The following is an 18,626-nucleotide window of genomic DNA, read 5'->3' as shown; positions in this document are numbered from 1 at the left end:
TCAGGAGGTAGAGCAGGTCGTCCAATGACCCCAGGGTCGGCGGTTCGAATCCCGGCTCCTCCTGTCCACATGTAGAAGTGTCCTTGGGCAAGACACTGAACCCCACGTTGCCTCCAATGAGTTGGTCGGTGTGAGCTCGCCACCATTGGTGTGTGTGAATGTGGGAAGTGAGGACGCTGGCGTCGACTGTTCGCCGCTTCACCTCCCAATGTATGTATGAATGAATGAACCATTGTAAAGCGCTTTGAGCACTTGGAAAAGCGCTATAAAAATGCAATTTATTATGAATGTCATAGATACACTTTTATGTCAGACTTTTCAATGAGTGTTGTGTGTGTCTGCGTGTGTGTGTGTGTGTGTGTGTGTGTGTGTGTGTGTGTGTGATGTGTGCGTGTGTGGCGTGCGTGCGTGCGTGCGTGGCGTGCGTGCGTTAGTCCAAGCAGCTTCGTAAGCTGATCCAGCAGACGTTCCAGGGTTACTCCTCCATGAAGGAGGACCAGTGCATGAATAGGTTCTTCACAACCCTGGGACAGTGTCACTGCTACACCCAGGAGATCTTTACCTGCCAGCTGGTGGTGAGTGTGTGCGTGCATGCGTGCTTGTGTGCGTGCGTGGCATTTTCTATTGTTGTGAATGTGTGAATGTACGGCGGCACCGAGTGCCGCGCTATGAGCTTGTAGATCTGCTATTTTTCAATAGCTAAAGTATAACATAATGCTACAAACACCAAAAGGGGTTCCCGCCCAAAATGGGTTAAGTAAAAATATCAATACTGCAATATACTAAAAGTTCGGAATTCATAATGTACATGAATAAAAGTAGAAAAGTATTGGCATCTAAATTGACTTAAAAGTACTCATTATGCAGAATGTTTCATTTCAAGTTTTCAAATGTACAAAAATATTTTGAAACTAGCTCAAATGGCCGAAATGTGTGAGTTGAAGTAGTTAATGTAGGCTTTGTTTTGTAATAAGAATAATCAGTTGTCAAATAACTGTGGTGCAGTAATGTGAGGTCTACACAACAAACCACTGCCACAGTGTTGCCACATCTCCTGCATTTCTCGTGTGTGTGTGCGCGCGTGTGTGTGCGTGTGCGTGCGTGCGTGTGTATGTGTGTGTTTACAGCAAAGTTGGAGTCTTGCAATAGACTTGGTCATCGGTCCTGAGGGCATCAGCCAACAGGCTGACAAGAACTCAACGGTGAGCTCATTATTTTGTGCACGCATTTGTGCGCGTACACATACACACACACGCACACACACGCATTCCATCCTGACCAACACAAAGTCACAGTTCTCTGTGTCACTCTCCTCCTCAGCCCACCTGTCTGGCTAGCTTTTCTCAGGTTCGGAGAATCCACTGCTCCGCTCAGAATGACGGCCGAGCACTGCTTAGTGTGGAAATTGAAGGAGTCAGCCAGGTGAACGCAGGCGCACACACGCGCACACGCACGCACGCACACACACACACACACACACACACACACACACACACACACACACACACACGTATGTATGTATGTACAGTAACAGATTTATTGACCCTGTCCCCTCCACACACACACACGCAGCCTCTGTCAGTGACCACCACCTCCCTGTACGTGGCGGAGAACATGGCCGACCTGATCGATGGCTACTGTCGCCTGGAAACGGGCTCGGACGACACCTCACTCATCATCAGGCCCAGCAAAGGTACCTGAGCTCGATTCTACAAATACCTTCTAAATCCTGACAGTTTTCTGAAAATGTTCTGTCAGTGGTTCTCAAACTATTTCATGTCAAGGACCCCCCAAAGACATATGTATTTGGCCACCGACCCCCATCTGAAAATATGTTGTTCCAGGGACCCCCCCCCCAGAAGCAAAGATTTGAGTTAAAAACATTCACTCTGAAAGAATATATATTCAAAGATTTGTGCCACATTTGTGACACAGTTTGTCGACAATGTTTTGTGAATTTTACAGAGAGAGAGGTTTTCAGGCTGCCGGATATCCCCAGTGATGTCAGGAGACATCCTAGTTCCAGGGGTAAGTGCAGTAATATCTCCCCAACTGATCTACAGTTCCACAGCAGAGGTTCTCAGCCTATAATGGGCTGCTGCATACATGTGCTCTGTCGACTTTTCAGGCCAGGGGAAGACATTGTGTATAGGGGTGTCGATTCGAATTAGAATCGCGATTCCCGTTATGAACGATTCAAAAACGATTCATAATTTCCAAAAATCGATTTTATTTCCTGGTTACAGTTACAGGAGTTTTCACTACATGGTGTTGGTGATATGAAATGTAAGCTCACCCTAATCACAGTAAACATCATGTCTTCAGTCATTTTCAAGTTACTGTAGTATTAGTCACTTCAGTTGGCTGGAGTAGATTGTGATGAAATCATATGTATTGAATCGAGAATCATTTTGAATAGAGAATAGTTTTGAATCTGGAAAAAAAAAGCTTTTGAATTTTTGGATTGAGAATCGAGTTGAAATGAAAAAATCGATTTTGAATCGAATCGTGACCCCAAGAATCGGAATCGAATCGAATCGTGGGACACCCAAAGATTCACAGCCCTAATTGTGTACCTCAACAGTATGGAATTTTCCAGAACCAGTGTTGTTTTTGGCAGCAAATTTTGAATAGTTTTAATTTAGTCTCAGTAACATTTTAGTCACCTGGAATGTTTTAGTGTTAGTCTAGTTTTAGTTTTTAATATCATAAGATTTTAGTCGACTAAATCGACAGTTGATTTAGTCGACTAAAATGTATTTTGGCGGGCCTTGATGCCGTCGTAATGGCTGATTTTACACTTGCTGAACATAGCAGATCTACAAGTAGATCTACTTGTAGATCTATAACTTTCCACATAGGTGTGCAGTGCTACTCATAGAAGTACAGTGGGGCATGTACACATCTATAATGCGCAAGCATGTGAAATTGCTGCAATATGAAATCGTGTGGCCGCGCACCTTGACAACGTGCACTACTGTATGAATTGGGTTTTCTCATTGATATATTAATGTTGGTGTAATTAATGTTGGTGTAATTAATGTTGGTGTAATTAACAGAGAAGCAAAATTCAATGAGAACATCCATTGTATTAATTTGGGAGCATTTGAGATGTGAACTGTATGTTTTATCTTTTCTTTCTTTTTTGTCATGAACTCCAGGTTCGGATATTTATTGTGACATCCCCGAGCTTATGAATAAGTCTGATGGTGAGTGTTTGACTGGGAAATGTCATCCCAAACTCTCTTAATTATCAAAAGTATTGTCTGTGGGTGCGTTTTGTTTTTGTTTATGTGAAGTTTGTGAACACATCTTTTTTTAAATGTCTGTGCTATCTCTCTGTCTCTCTGTCTCTCTGTGTGTGTGTGTGTGTGTGTGTGTGTGTGTGTGTGTGTGTGTGTGTGTGTGTGTGTGTGCATGCTCAGAGCACAGCCTGTCTAGAGATGACATCGTGCTGGGCCGTATCCTGGGTGAGGGATGTTTCGGAGAAGTGCACGACGGGGTTTACAAAAGCCCGGTGAGTCTGAAGATATCAAACCATCTCATACACATGCAGGGTCAATTCAAATCCACTATTATTTGTACATCCATTCAGTAGAATACGTGTACCCGGGTTTCTCTGCATGTGAAAGAGTAGGTCATTAGCTTATATACTGTCCCTATGTGTTTGCGTGCATGCGTGCATGTGTGTGTGTGTGTGTGTGTGTGCGTGTGTGTGTACGTGTGCGTGTGCGTGTGTGTGTGTGTGTGTGTGTGTGGTGTGCGTGTGCGTGTGTGTGTGTGTGTGTGTGTGTGTGTGTGTGTGTGTGTGTGTAGACAGGGGAAAGGATTTGTGTGGCTGTGAAAACCTGCAAGGACTGTTCCGCCGACGTCAAAGAGAAATTCTTGAGCGAAGCAGGTGAGTCAGCGATTCGTTCAGCATGTGGTGAAACACATCTTGATGATGTCATCAAGATGTGTTTCACCATGTTAGTGATGTTTTTCATAATTGCAGTTCTAGGAAACACAGAATGGGGGGACTTTTTATTATTTCCACACAACAGCTCTAAGGTACATTAATGTACATTTTTTACAAGTGGTGGAATGCCCCTTTAAGGAAAGTTTATGCATGCACCACGCCACGTACTATGTAAACTCATAATTTCCATTTTCCAGCCATTGAGTTGAAAAAAACGTTTTTTTTTTTTTTGTAATATAATTTTGCGACCCCTCGAGGGGTCGTGACCCACGGGTTGAGAACCCCTGCATTATGATACAATGTACAGCATGGATGGATTTGTTTTTACGTTCGAGTACCCCGTCCAGGACAGACAGGCTTCTTTTAAATGAACACCGCAGATATTACCGTGCGTCTGACATCAACATCTCTAGATGAAGTGTTATATAGGGCAGGGGTTCTCAACGTTTTTGGCCGGGGACCCCCGGAAATGCTTTGGCAATGTCTCGGGACCCCCGCCCCGCCCCCTCCCGACCCCCAATATAAATTGACTGCTACAATAACCTTAAACCATTTTGGGCGGGAACCCCTTTTGGTGTTTTAAGCATTGTTATAATTTAGCTATTGAAAAATAGCAGATCTACAAGCTCATAGTGCGCCACCGAGTGGCGCGCTATGAGCTTGTAGGTCTGCTATTTTTAAATAAAAAATCGCTCACTCACTTCAAGCTGTTCCGTCTCTTCCAGTCCTGATGAAGACTTTGCAGCATCCCCACATTGTGCGTCTCGTCGGCGTCATCGAAGCCGATCCCGTCTGGATTGTTATGGAGCTGTACGAACACGGAGAGGTTTGTATGAGTGCGATTGTGTGCGTGTGCGTGCGTGTGTGTGTGTGTGTGTGTGTGTGTGCGCGTGTGCGTGTGCGTGTGCGTGTGCGTGTGTGTGTGTGCGTGCGTGCGTGCGTGCGTGCGTGCGTGCGTGCGTGCGTGCGTGCGTGCGTGCGTGCGTGCGTGCGTGTGTGTGTGTGTGCACGCGATTATGCAATATTATTCTCAGCATTGGACCTGTGTTAGTGTGTGTGTGTGTGTGTGTGTCCATGTCCAAACTGTCCATATACCGGTAGTACAAATATACACCGGGTTTATGGGTATGTGACTGTGTTAAGTGAGCTCATAAATAAATGGACAAAAAAGTAGTGTGACATTATTGTAAGTCAAGTCTCAGTTGTATTGGTCAGATCCAGGTATGTACATTAACCGGGATGCACACGCAGATTAGCCCATTTTGAGCGGGAACCTCTTTTGGTGTTTTAAACATGTTATAATTTAGCTATTGAAAAATAGCAGATCTACAAGCTCATAGCGCGCCACCGGACATGCGCTGCTACACCGTGCTTGCGGTTAGGTTAGGGTTTGAGATAGGTTGTCGGTCTAATGACAGTCGGACCACTTGGACCCTAGCATCCCTCTTCTGGGGGAAGATTCAATCTAAAAAATAAAACAAGGAAAAAACAAAAAGTCTTCTAAATCCTTTCTATATCAGTGGTGCTCAATATTTCATGTCAAGGACCCCAGAAATTATATGTAATTGGCCCCATCTGAAAATATGTTGTTCCGGTGACCTCCCAGAAGCAAAGATTTGAGTTAAAAACGTTTTAACGTTTTGTGCCACATTTTCAGGATTTTTCAAAAATATCAGATCTACAAGCTCGTAGCGCGGCACTCGGTGCCGCGCTACGAGCGTGCAGATCTGCTATTTTTCAACAGCTAAAGTATAACATAATACTCAAAACACCAAAAGGGGTTCCCGTTTTGAAAGGGTTAAAGCAGATCTACAACCTCACAACACGTGGCATTGCGATGTGTTGTGAGCTTGTAGATTGGCAATTTTATGTAGAGAGAAAAACGATACGACGCAGTGCAGAGTCAGGTCCATTTGACTGTTTTGTGACAAGCTGTTAAAACATAGTGTTGTGTTGTTGTCTCATGACAGCTGGGTGCCTATCTTCAGAAGTACGTACTGTCCACCGGCACTTTAGTCCTCTACTGTCTCCAGATCTGCAAGGCAATGGCTTACCTGGAGGGACTCAATATGGTGCACAGGTATGTGCACACACACACACACACACACACAAACGCACACACACACACACACACACACACATAACACACGAGCGAGCGAGCGAGCTGGATGACTTTGGTCTGTCTTGTAACATTGAGAAGGAAAAGATTGTTGCAAAGGTGCATACAAGAACATGCACGCACAAACTTGAGTCACACTGCTGCTATGTCTTTTTTCTGAAAGGTATCATGGTACCTATTCTCATAGGGGGACGTCTCGTCAGGCAAATATTTGCCTGATGAAGACCGTGTAGGTCGAAACGTTGCAATTTGTTGCCTCTAAATAAAATGTGACTGACTAGTCACCACCCAGGACAAGGAAGGACACAACACAGCGCAGCGGGAACCCCTTTTGGGTTTGCATTATGTTATGCTTTAGCTATTGAAAAATAGCAGATCTACAAGCTCATAGCGCGCCACCGAGTGGCGCACTATGAGTTTGTAGGTCTGCTATTTTTGAAAAATCGAAGAACGACTGACATAGAAACATAGCTTTTTCAGAAAACTGTCAGGATGTAGAAGACATTTTTAGAATCTGATCTCAGGTCAAAATGGGTTAAGTAGGTTTATTCCTCTCAGTCCAGGGAATAATTCACAATAATATTAATACACAGGAGAGGCGATAGCTCTCCACTGTCCGGACAGAGGCTCTCTCTTTGAGTGTCTGTGGAGATGACTGATTTATCCTGTTGTGCCCTTGATCAAGTCCATGATGCACAACAGGTGCGCAGCCACACCCAGCTCCGAGTCCAGTTCTAGGGTGCGTTCGGAAATGCGCACCGGGAATGTGGTCAGTTTGTTGAGTGTAGTGGGCGGTGACATCACAGAGTGCGTTGACCACAGCTGTCACACTGGACAACCCCAGCTTCAGGGTATAGGGTTGCTCAGTGTCAAACTATGGGCGCATTTCCGAACGCACCCATAGTTTGACTCGGGCCAGGTGTGACTTCTTAAATCAGTCATCCTCCATCTCACATGAAGTAAGTCTCGGAGCTCTAGAAACTAGTGTGAGGATGTTCTTTCTCTTCCTTGATGTGTTTGCCTTGATGCCTGACATCCAGCACCAGGCCTAAATATAGGCATTGAGATGTGCACACAATCTTCTCTGTGAACTTTCGGATTGTTCACCACCACACACAAAACCACTTCCACTTCCATACATACATAAATGACTGATGGTGGTGATGATGATGACATTTACAATGGTGAAAGTCGTATGCTCAAGCAAACACTATTGCTCGTAAGTTCCGTCTACTAAAGTGAAAGTGTTGTTGTTTAAGGCCTATTGCACGGCACTTTATATTGTGCAGTGTGCACCTGTGGCCATGTTATAAAAATAATTAGGATACAAAGGCTGCAAGGTGCATATAATTATGCAATGAGAATACTCCTTAAACAACCCAGAGGGGGCAGTGCTATAGTCACATGTTTGTCACTGCCGTAGCGAGGACTTTTAAAGCACTCCTAGAAATGTAATGTTCAAGTTTATGCAAAGGCTGGACGTATGTGAAAACAGCATCATTGTGGCACTCGTACTCTCAAGCCCCTCAGTGAGCTGTTCACGCTATACATGAAGACTAATGGTACACTGGCTAAAATGCATGCATGCGTGTGTTCTGTCAGTGGGTTAAGTTGTGTATTTATTTGATTTTTTTGTATGCTTGCCTCTGTGTTTATTTTGTGTTTATCCCTTGTATGTTTCTCTATGGACCCGAGTCCGCTAATAAAGTTTGAATTGAAGTGAAAATACACAGTAGTTGCGAATGAACATATCAGCGAGACAGTAAGTAAGGAAAATATAAAACATTTGAAAGTAAAAGATAAAATCTTGTATCCATACTTCAACTTTGTATGTTGTTTTGTAAATGAATGCCCTAAATGAGCTATTTTGTCTATTTATGTCTATTAACCCTAACCCTAACCCTGAAAATGAAAGTGGTTAAAGCAGCACTATGTAACTTCCCTCTTCTACCCCGGTGATTTGAAAGTGCTGACATCTTTACAGTTGAGCTAGCCTGCCTGCTTGCTCAGGGGATGAATTGAATCTACACTTATAACAATTGTTTATGTTATAATTGTATTAACATACTCTATACAGATTGGACACAATTACATTTTATTCATTATTAACCCATTTAGACCTGAGGACGATTCTACAAATGTCTTCTAAATGCTGACAGTTTTCTGTTGTATGTTTCTATGTCAGTGGTTCTCAAACAGTTTCATGTCAAGGAACCCAGACATTTTATAAAATTGTCCGCCGACCCCCACCTGAAAATATGTTGTCCCAGGGACTCCACAGAAGCAATGTTTTGAGTTAAAAACGTTCGCTCAGAATTCAGAAAGAATATATATTCAAAGATTTGTGCCACATTTTCACAATTTTTCAAAAATAGCAGACCTACAAGCTCGTAGCGCGCCACTCGGTGGCGCGCTACGAGCTTGTAGATCTGCTATTTTTCAATAGCTAAATTATAACATAATGTTTAAAACACCAAAAGGGGTTCCCGCCACAAAATGGGTTAAACAAAAGTCACATAGTGAGGCTTTAAAGTCTGTCTGTATGTTTTGTAAATATCGAACGAGAGCTTGTGAGAAAATGATATTGGATCCATTTGCAACACAGGGACCTTTTCACCATTGTCTTGCTCTCTCCCTCCCCGTCCTTTAGGGACATTGCAGTGAGGAACATCTTGGTTGCTGCTCCTGACTGTGTGAAGCTGGGCGACTTTGGTCTGTCTCGGTACATTGAGGAGGAGGATTATTACAAAGGTGTAGCATACCCACCCACATGCACATATTGACCGATTCCGTAACGGGTCTCATGGTCGCAGCCTACGTATTTCCTGTAGGCGGAGGCGACACATCTGCGGTTTCCCCGCACCTCCTTCTACTACAGTGAATGGAAAAGTGACTGATGTTAGTCTGCCTCAAACGTTACTCTTTTACCTGCTTTTTACTAACACTAACATTACAAAGATGCCCAGAACATCGAGATGAACCTGTGTAGTTTATGGCTGCTCCAACAGTAGTGGCAACATTAACAAATTTAAAAAAACGGAATGTCAAAATATCTATAAATATCGCGGTGGCTGAGACCAGAGCCATTGAGTAATGGTTGAGACAAAGCAGTGAAAGGTCCTGAAAGATACATAACGTCAGTCTTACCCAATACCCAATCTTTCTGTTTTAGGAACATAAGGCTGCTGTACTTTATACCTTAGTATGAGTTTTTTTTAATGTTGCCACTACTGTTGGAGCAGCCATAAACTACACAGGTTCATCTCAATGTTCTGGGCATCTTTGTAATGTTAGTGTTAGTAAAAAGCAGGTGAAAGAGTAACGTTTGAGGCAGACTAACATCAGTCACTTTTCCATTCACTGTAGTAGAAGGAGGTGCGGGGAAACCGCAGATGTGTCGCCTCCGCCTACAGGAAATACGTAGGCTGCAACCATGAGACCCGTTATGGAATCGGTCAATACATTCACACGCAGAAATAGCACGCACGTGCACGCACACACACGCGCGCACACTCACTCACTCACTCACTCACTCACTCACTCACTCACTCACTCACTCACTCACTCACTCACTCACACACACACACACACACACACACACACACACACACACACACTTGAACATGGCGAATTATGGCGGTCCTTGAAATTAAAAAAGTTTGAGAACCATTGCACACTAAATGGAACAAAGCCTAATAGTATCATCAGTAACACCTGTGAAGGAAGTACGTGGCCCGGAAGGAGGAAGAGTTATTGTGTGTGCCTATTATAGCCTATTAAGATTTATTTATTTAGCATCTGTAGTGTCTGTTTTGAAGGCTCTGTAAGGACACACATACTGTAGAGCAGGTGTTGTTAATTGTGCTCAAAGATGTTTAATGGTTCCTGTGGTCTCTCCCTCAGCCTCCATCAGTCGTTTACCTATAAAATGGATGGCTCCCGAATCCATCAACTTCAGACGTTTCACCACTGCTAGTGATGTCTGGATGTTTGGTAAGACGTGTGTGTGCGACTGTGCGTGTGTGCGTGTGCGCGCGTGCGCGCGTGCGTGTGTGAAAGGGATATATAAAGGGATGTTCTTCAACCACGGCTTAGTCAGGGGATATTAATAAAATCTGGGAATACATTTCTTACCAAGAATCTTCTTCACCAATGTGTTTGTAAGGGTGTCTACTAACATATCCCACATTGGTTAATATTCAACCACACTGGGGGATTTTTGACAGCTGCTGCATTCGTTTTGCATAAAAAACACTCCTTGGGCTCAAAATGGCCATAGCCGTCATCACAAATGTGATGAGGTCAGCACATTTGGGCAGATTAGGGCACATTTGTGATGACAGCTATGGCCGTTTTTAGCCCAAGGAGTGTGTTTCGTGCAAAACTAATGCTTGGAATGGATTCAGAATGATGAATCCATCAAACCCCCTAGTTTGACACGTCACATGCTATTTAAAAAAATAAATTGGCTGTTGATGGTACCCCAACGTTCAGCAACTGTCAAAACTTCCCCCAGGGTGGTTGAATATAAACCAATGTGGGATATGTTAGTAGACAAACACATTGGTGAAGAACATTCTTTGTAAGAAGAAATGTATTCCCAGATTTGACATTATACTGATAATATTCCCTGACTAGCTGTCACGTATGTCGGTGTTCTTCTTTTGCAGGCGTGTGTGTCTGGGAGGTGCTGTCGCTGGGCAAGCAGCCCTTCTTCTGGCTGGAGAACGGAGAGGTGATCAACCATCTGGAGACCGGCGTCCGCCTGCCCAAACCCCAGCACTGCCCCCCTACCCTGTACCCACTCCTGACACAGTGCTGGTCCTACGACCCACAAACCCGACCCACCTTCAGCCAGCTGGTCTGCTTGCTAAGGTACGCACGCACGCACGCACACACGCACGCACGCACGCACGCACGCACGCACGCACGCACGCACACCAGTGTTGTTTCCGTCGACTAAAACTATGACGAAAAATGCTCGTCGACTACCTTTTTTTCACTGACGAAAACTAAATGGAAACTAAATAAAAACTAAGCTACGGTGACTAAAACTAAGACTAAAATATACTGACAATTTCGAAATAAAAACTAGACTAAAATGTTAGGAAGGGACTAGTGGACAAGAGATCCAGTATAAGTTCTTTTACACTTGGGCGACACCTTGTGAGCTTGTAGATCGGCTATTTTCAGAAAGTGTAAAATCAGCCATTAACGACGGCATCGAGGCCCACCAAAATACATTTTAGTCGACTAAATCAACTGCAGATTTAGTCGACTAAAATCGCATGACATTTAGTCGCCTAAAACTAGACTAACACTAAGACATTCCAGGTGACTAAAATGTGACTGAAACTAAATGAAAACTATTCAAAAGACTATGACAAAAACTAAAATCCAAATTTGCTGCCAAAAACAACACTGACAGACACACACACACACACACGTACACACACACACACACACACACACATACACACACACACGCCTAATGCATAACAAACTGGGGGTCCTTCAAAGGAAAAATAATCACCGGTCTAGTGTCTCTGTCATGTCTATAGTGACCTCCATAAAATCGAGGCAGAGCAGGACACGGAGAGGAGGCAAAACAAAGGTCTTCTCCAGAGAATGAACAGTGCACCGGCTGAGCCTCCACCGAAGGTACACGCATGCACGCGCACACACACACACACACACACACACACACACACACACACACACACACACACACACACACACACACACACACACACACACACACACACACACATGTACGCACGCACCCACGCACCCACGCACACACACTCCAGTCTGCCTCACATACTCAAACCTATGAATGTTGAACTGCACAACCATACAGTAATTGTCTTTTCTCTCACTCTCCTATAGCCATCGAGAATACAAGGCAACACCTTTCGTCCAGGCATGCAAATCCAGGTGCCCTTTACACACACACACACACACACACACACACACGCACACACACACACACACACACACGGACAAATGTCACACGTACACATGCAAACGATTTGTTTGTGTGCCTGTCTGTGTTTGTATTTGCTTGTTTCACTGTTTTACACGTGTGCGTGTGTGTGTGTGTGTGTGTGTGTGTGTGTGTGTGTGTGTGTGTGTGTGTGTGTGTGTGTGTGTGTGCGTGTGTGTGTGTGTGTGTGTGTGTGTGTGTGTGTGTGTGTGTGTGTGTGTGTATGTGCATAGCTCCCTGGGTCCCTCTGCTCCAGTACTCCTGCCCTGGCCAGCGCAGCCACCAACTATGCCACCAGCAGGTCCCTGCCTCTGTCACCACATCGACGGAGCCTCAGGGTAACACAGCACTGTTCCTCCACAAGCTTCACGAGGGGACTCTCTCTACTGCTCTCACTTGCAACCCATTTAGATCTTCTTCTAAATTCTAAAAATAAATAGTCTTCTAAATCCTGACAGTTTTCTGAAAAACCTATGTTTCTGTGTAAGTGGTGCTCTACCATTTTCGCCCAATTACGCATAGTACCTGACTATTCTATTGCTATTTTATCCCCCCCCCCCATCCGTTGTTTATGCAAAGCAAACACGTTGTGACCATTTTAAAAGGTGCTACAGAATAAATATCATTATGATGATAATAATAATAATGATTATTAATGTATTATTTTAATCCAGTGCTTTTCAACCTTTTTCATACCAAGGCCCATTATTTATTCAGCATTTGAGCCACGGACCACCATTTGATGACTTTTAGCCTCTCAAAACTTGTCTTAGAATATTTTGTTGTCGTTGAATAAGATGTTGTCCAATTCCATGCCTCTATTGATGTTGGTACCATTAAGAGATAAAACAGGCAAACGTTGATCAAAATAACAATTATTCTACATTCTCTAATTGTGTAGACTTGTAGTAGATTAAGTATTCAGATGTTTAACAATAATTGATCTCTGAAGAGGTCCATTTGGTTTCATTTTACACTCTCAAGAGTTAAAGATCTAGAAGGGTCCATTTGGTTGCCAACTTTCCATCATTTAGCTGGGGACCACCTGGGATCCCTTCAAGGACCACTGGTGGTCCCCGGACCACTGGATGAAAAGCTTTAATCAATCAGAATGACATTTTATTATTATTATTATGTGCTGTCGTGCAGGGGAGAGAGGAGGGCGAGCGGGAGAGCGTGGAGGACACCCTGCGGAGACAGAGACACGAGATGCAGCGAGACAAAGAATGGCTGGAACACGAAGAGAGACAGCTGGTGAGAAGTCACATAGAATTAGAAACACATATACGCTGCCCGCATCAATATACAACTCCTTTTCTATTCACAGCTTCGGCAATACTGTTGTGAATTATCTGACTCCATACTGTCCAAATGGCAGCCTCTGGTGGACATTTCCATTTCCCATAATGACACAGTATGTGTTTGCGGTGATACCACTTAACTCATTAGCCAATCACAGTCCGGGTGTGCCCTATATAAGCAGCAACTCACTTCACAGCCCCTCACTCAGTTTCCAGCCTTCACTCAGGCCACATGCAGCTCACCGAGTCTACTCCATAACTCCAACCCAGCCATGCATAATTGACAAATAAACCATGGCTCATGGATTAATGGAGAATAAACTGATATAAGTTCAAAGTATTTTGGTATCGCAGAAACCTCTCTTTTATCGGAGAACCTTGGGTGGTCAGCTCAGATCCAACAAACACAACCAGATAAGATTTAACACATACTGTAGATATAAATATATATAGACCGACCGCCTTAATACGTTTATTGTTAAAACATTACCAGTAATTACAAACTCGTGTGCACAGCGCACACACTCGAGTCGAGACTCGCAGTGAAATGAATCCGCAGCGTGACAGGCAGCGCTGAAGCGGCACAACAAGCGCTCGGCTAAATAATACAGATTTAGAGGTCCAGTGCTGGTTGATGATGTGTTTGTAATGCATTATACTATTAGTATTTATTATAGAGTGCCGAAGTCCTGACTCCTGCCTGAGCGAGTGACCGCTCATCCCCTGGTTCATGGAAGTTTTTCTGTATGGAGAATAACATGGGGTCATCTTAACCCATTTAGGCCTGACGTCGAATTTTGGCTTCTAAATCCTGACAGTTTTCTGAAATACCTATGTTTCTATATCAGTGGTGCTCAATATTTCATGTCAAGGACCCCCAGAATTATGTGTATTTGGCCGCCGACCCCCATCTGAAAATATGTTGTTCCAGGCCCCCCCCCCCCCCCCCCCCCCCCGCCCCAGAAGCAAAGATTTTAGTGAACGTTCATGATTTTTCAAAAATAGCAGACCTACAAGTTCATAGTGAGCTATTTTTCAATAGCATAATGCTTAAAACACCAAAACGGGTTCCCGCCCAAAATGGGTTAAATCGTCTCATAAGAACTGTCTCTGCGATATTGTCGGGGAGGTGTCTCTGTATGGTTTACCGTTTCACCTCACACATTATGACCATGTCATCATTCCTTGTTTATCTATCTCAAGCTATTTCAAGACTTTGTGTGTGTTGAAAATGTGAATAGAATCCTTCATTGGTTTCTTAGACCTAGAGAATCTAACTACAGTGTTCTTTGTAAATGTAAAATGGTCAGTGGTAATGCCAAGTATAACGTGAGTCATGAATACATATAAACTAAATGAACTAAACGTATCACACCACATTCTTTAAACCTGTCTTTTGACATTGTGCTTCTCTGCAGGATCCCATTATGCAACAGGGGGATTCAGATATCATCAAGGTACGCCGTCTGCATAATAATGTGACTTAGTGGTTGATGTTACAAGTAAAATTCAATGTTAAACATGGCTATTTTTCTATCATTTTTAATGTATTTGTATGGTTCTGTCTGCAGCCCCCTGAAAAGAAACAGGAACATGGTGAGTAGATATAGTGAGTCCATAAACAGCTATGCTGTATAGGCTCCCTATACTTATATATTATAATATATATATACTATACTATACTGGATTGTATGATACATGAGACACGTAATTAAACAAAATCTAAAAGAGAATTAAATAGTCTGTTTTGGATGGCACAACCATTTTATCTTTTCCCAATTCCTCTCTCCGTCTGTCTGTCTGTCTGTCTGTCTGTCTGTCTGTCTGTCTGTCTGTCTGTCTGTCTGTCTGTCTGTCTGTCTGTCTGTCTGTCTGTCTGTCTGTCTGTCTGTCTGTCTGTCTGTCTGTCTGTCTGTCTGTCTGTCTGTCTGTCTGTCTGTCTGTCTCAGGTGACGGTCCTCCAGAGAAGCCCCCGAAGCCCCCCACAGTCCCACAGGTATACCACCTGCCCATTCCATTGCAGCATACACCAGTGGTTCCCAAAGTGTGGTCCCGGGACCCCCAGGGGTCCTTGAGGGAGTTCCAGGGGGTCCCCAGCTAAATGATAGTTTGGAACGAAATGGACCCTTATGGGTCTGTAACTCTGAGAGTGTACAAATGCATTTGGTTCCATTTGTACACTCTCAGAGTTAAATTAACATTGATTTTACAATATTCATTCGGGGTCCCAGAGATAGAAATGCCATTAAATGGGGGGTCCGTAGACTAATGCATGTCAAACTGGGGGTCCAGTTTGTCCTTTCAAATGGGGGTCCGCGGGCTAATTCGTGTCAATTTGGGGGTCCTTGACATGAAAAAGTTTGGGAACCACTGGCATACACGTCGTTTTGGCGTCGCTGCCGATGTGGTCCCATCATCACAAGTGTGATGCAGTAAGTACATCTGGAAAACCAGGACCAGACCTGAGAACCGGTCCTAGGATAACACAGCTGGAAGAGGTTCAGTTCCTGGTCTTCCTGGTGGTCAACACATATAGCTCTGGTCGTATAGGTCTCGGGTCTTAAACCCATTCAGGACTGAGACCGGATTCTCCAAAATGGCTTCTAAATTAATGACAGTTTTCTGAAAAACCATATGTTTCTATATCACTGGTTCTCAAACTATTTCATGTCAAGGACCCCAAAAATGATATGTAACTAGCCGCCGACCCCCATCTGAAAATAATATGTTGTTCCACTTCCAGCAAAGATTTGAGTTTAAAATGTTCGCTCTGAAAGAATATATATTCAAAGATTTGCGCCACATTTTTCAAAAAATAGCTATGAGCTTGTAGATCTGCTATTTTTCAATAGCTAAAGCATAACATAATGGGTTAATGGGTTAATGGGTTAGGAGGAGGAGTTGCTGGGCTGATTGACAAGCAGCTGTGGCGTGTTGTTGCATTGCAGCCGCTGCCCACGGCGGAGCTGGACAGGTCAGGTGACCTGGTGTACGGCGGCGTCATGGCGTTGGTCAGGGGCGTGGTCCATCTGAAGAACCAGGTCAACACCATCACAGCCTCCCAGTACCCCCAAGCTGTCAAAGTAAGGCTATATTCTGTGTATGCGCGTGCGTTTGCGCAGCTGCGCGCGCATGTGTGTGTGTGTGTGTGTGTGTGTCTCTCTCTCTCTCTCACACACACCATCTCTCTCACACACACACACTCTCTCTCTCTCTCTCTCTCTCTCTCTCTCTCACACACACACTCTCTCACCCTCTCTCTCTCTCTCTCTCTCTCTCTCTCTCTCACACACACTCTCTCACCCTCTCTCTCTCTCTCTCTACCAGGAGGTGGGTTTGACTCTTCGTGGTCTGATAGAAAGCGTGGATGAGATCCTGCCCTCTCTGCACAGCTCCGCCAAGACAGAGGTACAGTATATGCTCCTCCTACTCTGTCCTTGAAAAACTCATGTTTCCGTGTCGGTTGTGCTCAACCTTTTTCATGCCAAGGACCGCCAGAATTATCTGTATTTGGCCGCCGACCCCCATCTGAAAATATGTTGTTCCAGGGACCCCCCCCCCCCCCCAGAAGCAAAGTTTTGAGTTGAAAATGTTCGCTCTGAAAGAATATACATTCAATGATTTGCAGCACATTTTTACGATTTTTCAAAAATAGCAGACCTACAAGCTCGTAGCGTGGCACTCGGTGCCGCGCTATGAGCTTGTAGGTCTGCTATTTTTCGATAGCTAAATTATAAAATTATGCTTAAAACACCAAAAGGGGTTCCCGCCCTAAAATGGGTAAATTCACTTAGTTTCTTTACACCACTGTGTGACGGTCAGTAGGAAGGGCCCATAAACCACAACTGGTTCAGCGCATTTCCCGTCTGTCTCTGACAATGACATGGCACTGAGCTAGCTGGCAGCAGCTGGCAGCAGTGATGTGTTCAACTGATATATCTGTGCAGAAGAGATTACTATGATGATATATACTGTTTCATCATAGGTATAGATATAGGCTCCATTGAGGACATGTGGGGGATTTCAGGACTGACCCTCAAAAAGCAGGGATGTCAATATTGATTTTTTACATCTTCATTAAATCCAATAAAAGGCAGGAAAATAGTGTTCACATTTTGAAAAAGATGATGCACTTTATTTACACCAGCGTTGATTTCATCAACGACTAAAACTATGAGGAAAAATGTTCGTCGACTACCTTTTTTCACTGGTGGAAACTAAGCTATGATGACTAAAGCTAGGACTAAATATATCGACAATTTCGTCAACAAATAAAAACTAGACTAAAATGTTAGGAAGGGATCCATTACAAGTCATTTTTACACTTGGTTGCATGCTGAAAATAGCCAATCTACAAGCTCACAGCGAGCTTCAACGTGAGGTTGCAGATCGGCTATTTTCAGTGTTTCAAGTGTAAAATCAGCCATTACGACGGCATCAAGGCCCGCCAAAATACATTTTAGTCGACTAAATCAACTGCAGATTTAGTCGACTAAACTCGTATGGTATTTAGTCGACTAAAACTAGACTAGACATTCCAGGTGACTAAAATATGACAAAAATAAATGAGGTTTAACCCATTTTGGGCGGGAACCCCTTTTGGTGTTTTAAACATTGTTATAATTTAGCTATTGAAAAATAGCAGATCTACAAGCTCATAGCGCGCCACCGAGTGGCGCTCTACGAGCTTGTAGGTCTGCTATTTTTGAAAAATCGTGAAAATATTTATTTCAGAAAACTATTTCAGATTTATTTTTTTTATTCTGAGGTCAGGCCTAATGACTAAACTAAAATTGAAATTTGCTGCCAAAAACAACACTGCTTTACACCAGAGGACACTGTGGTGAATTAGGCTCAGAAGCTCTCTTGTGTTGGTCAAAAGGGGGACCTTAAAAGATCTGGGGGTGGATGGGCATTACAAAAAGGGGGACAATACGTTGTTTTCTGTTTTTCTCCAGCATCTTGCTTCATATACAGTAGTGTGCAGCAGCGGTTCCCAAACGTTTTAGTCCGTGAGTGACCCAAAAGAGAAATTTGATGTCTCCCCGGGACCCGAAACCAGTGAAAATAGCAGATATGTAAGCTCACAACGCGTCGCGCTGCGTTGTGAGCTTGTAATTCGGCTATTTTCACTACTTCTTAAATATTTGTTCTAATTTATGGAATTTTTTACATTTTTCTTTCATTTCTTCATGACATTTTACTGAAAAGGTTTTTCATTTTTGGGAATGTTCTTTTCCTTTTTTTTTTAGATTTCTTTTT

At 43.6% G+C, this 18,626-nt stretch overlaps 1 protein-coding gene across 1 annotated transcript in view; it reads left to right on the top strand.

Moving 5' to 3' along the window:
* Window positions 1-18,626, top strand: part of LOC306917679 (protein-tyrosine kinase 2-beta-like) — a gene marked incomplete at its 5' end in the record, with an annotated part of 28,322 nt that overhangs the window by 8,991 nt on the left and 705 nt on the right. Inside the window, 22 exons of the mRNA XM_079495974.1 lie at window positions 435-575; window positions 1,128-1,202; window positions 1,321-1,422; window positions 1,573-1,693; window positions 1,966-2,028; window positions 3,162-3,209; window positions 3,426-3,517; window positions 3,817-3,898; window positions 4,684-4,784; window positions 5,929-6,038; window positions 8,728-8,828; window positions 9,981-10,070; window positions 10,748-10,952; window positions 11,639-11,738; window positions 11,967-12,014; window positions 12,297-12,401; window positions 13,213-13,317; window positions 14,783-14,821; window positions 14,936-14,960; window positions 15,314-15,360; window positions 16,313-16,447; window positions 16,692-16,772. Of these exons, the coding sequence (XP_079352100.1) occupies window positions 435-575; window positions 1,128-1,202; window positions 1,321-1,422; window positions 1,573-1,693; window positions 1,966-2,028; window positions 3,162-3,209; window positions 3,426-3,517; window positions 3,817-3,898; window positions 4,684-4,784; window positions 5,929-6,038; window positions 8,728-8,828; window positions 9,981-10,070; window positions 10,748-10,952; window positions 11,639-11,738; window positions 11,967-12,014; window positions 12,297-12,401; window positions 13,213-13,317; window positions 14,783-14,821; window positions 14,936-14,960; window positions 15,314-15,360; window positions 16,313-16,447; window positions 16,692-16,772 (2,016 nt within the window). The remainder of the gene's footprint in view (window positions 1-434; window positions 576-1,127; window positions 1,203-1,320; window positions 1,423-1,572; window positions 1,694-1,965; window positions 2,029-3,161; window positions 3,210-3,425; window positions 3,518-3,816; window positions 3,899-4,683; window positions 4,785-5,928; window positions 6,039-8,727; window positions 8,829-9,980; window positions 10,071-10,747; window positions 10,953-11,638; window positions 11,739-11,966; window positions 12,015-12,296; window positions 12,402-13,212; window positions 13,318-14,782; window positions 14,822-14,935; window positions 14,961-15,313; window positions 15,361-16,312; window positions 16,448-16,691; window positions 16,773-18,626) is intronic.

This window comes from Electrona antarctica (genome assembly GCF_951216825.1).
Source record: "Electrona antarctica genome assembly, chromosome: 24".
Taxonomy (NCBI): domain Eukaryota; kingdom Metazoa; phylum Chordata; class Actinopteri; order Myctophiformes; family Myctophidae; genus Electrona; species Electrona antarctica.
This window is presented reverse-complemented; position numbering and strand designations above follow the sequence as displayed.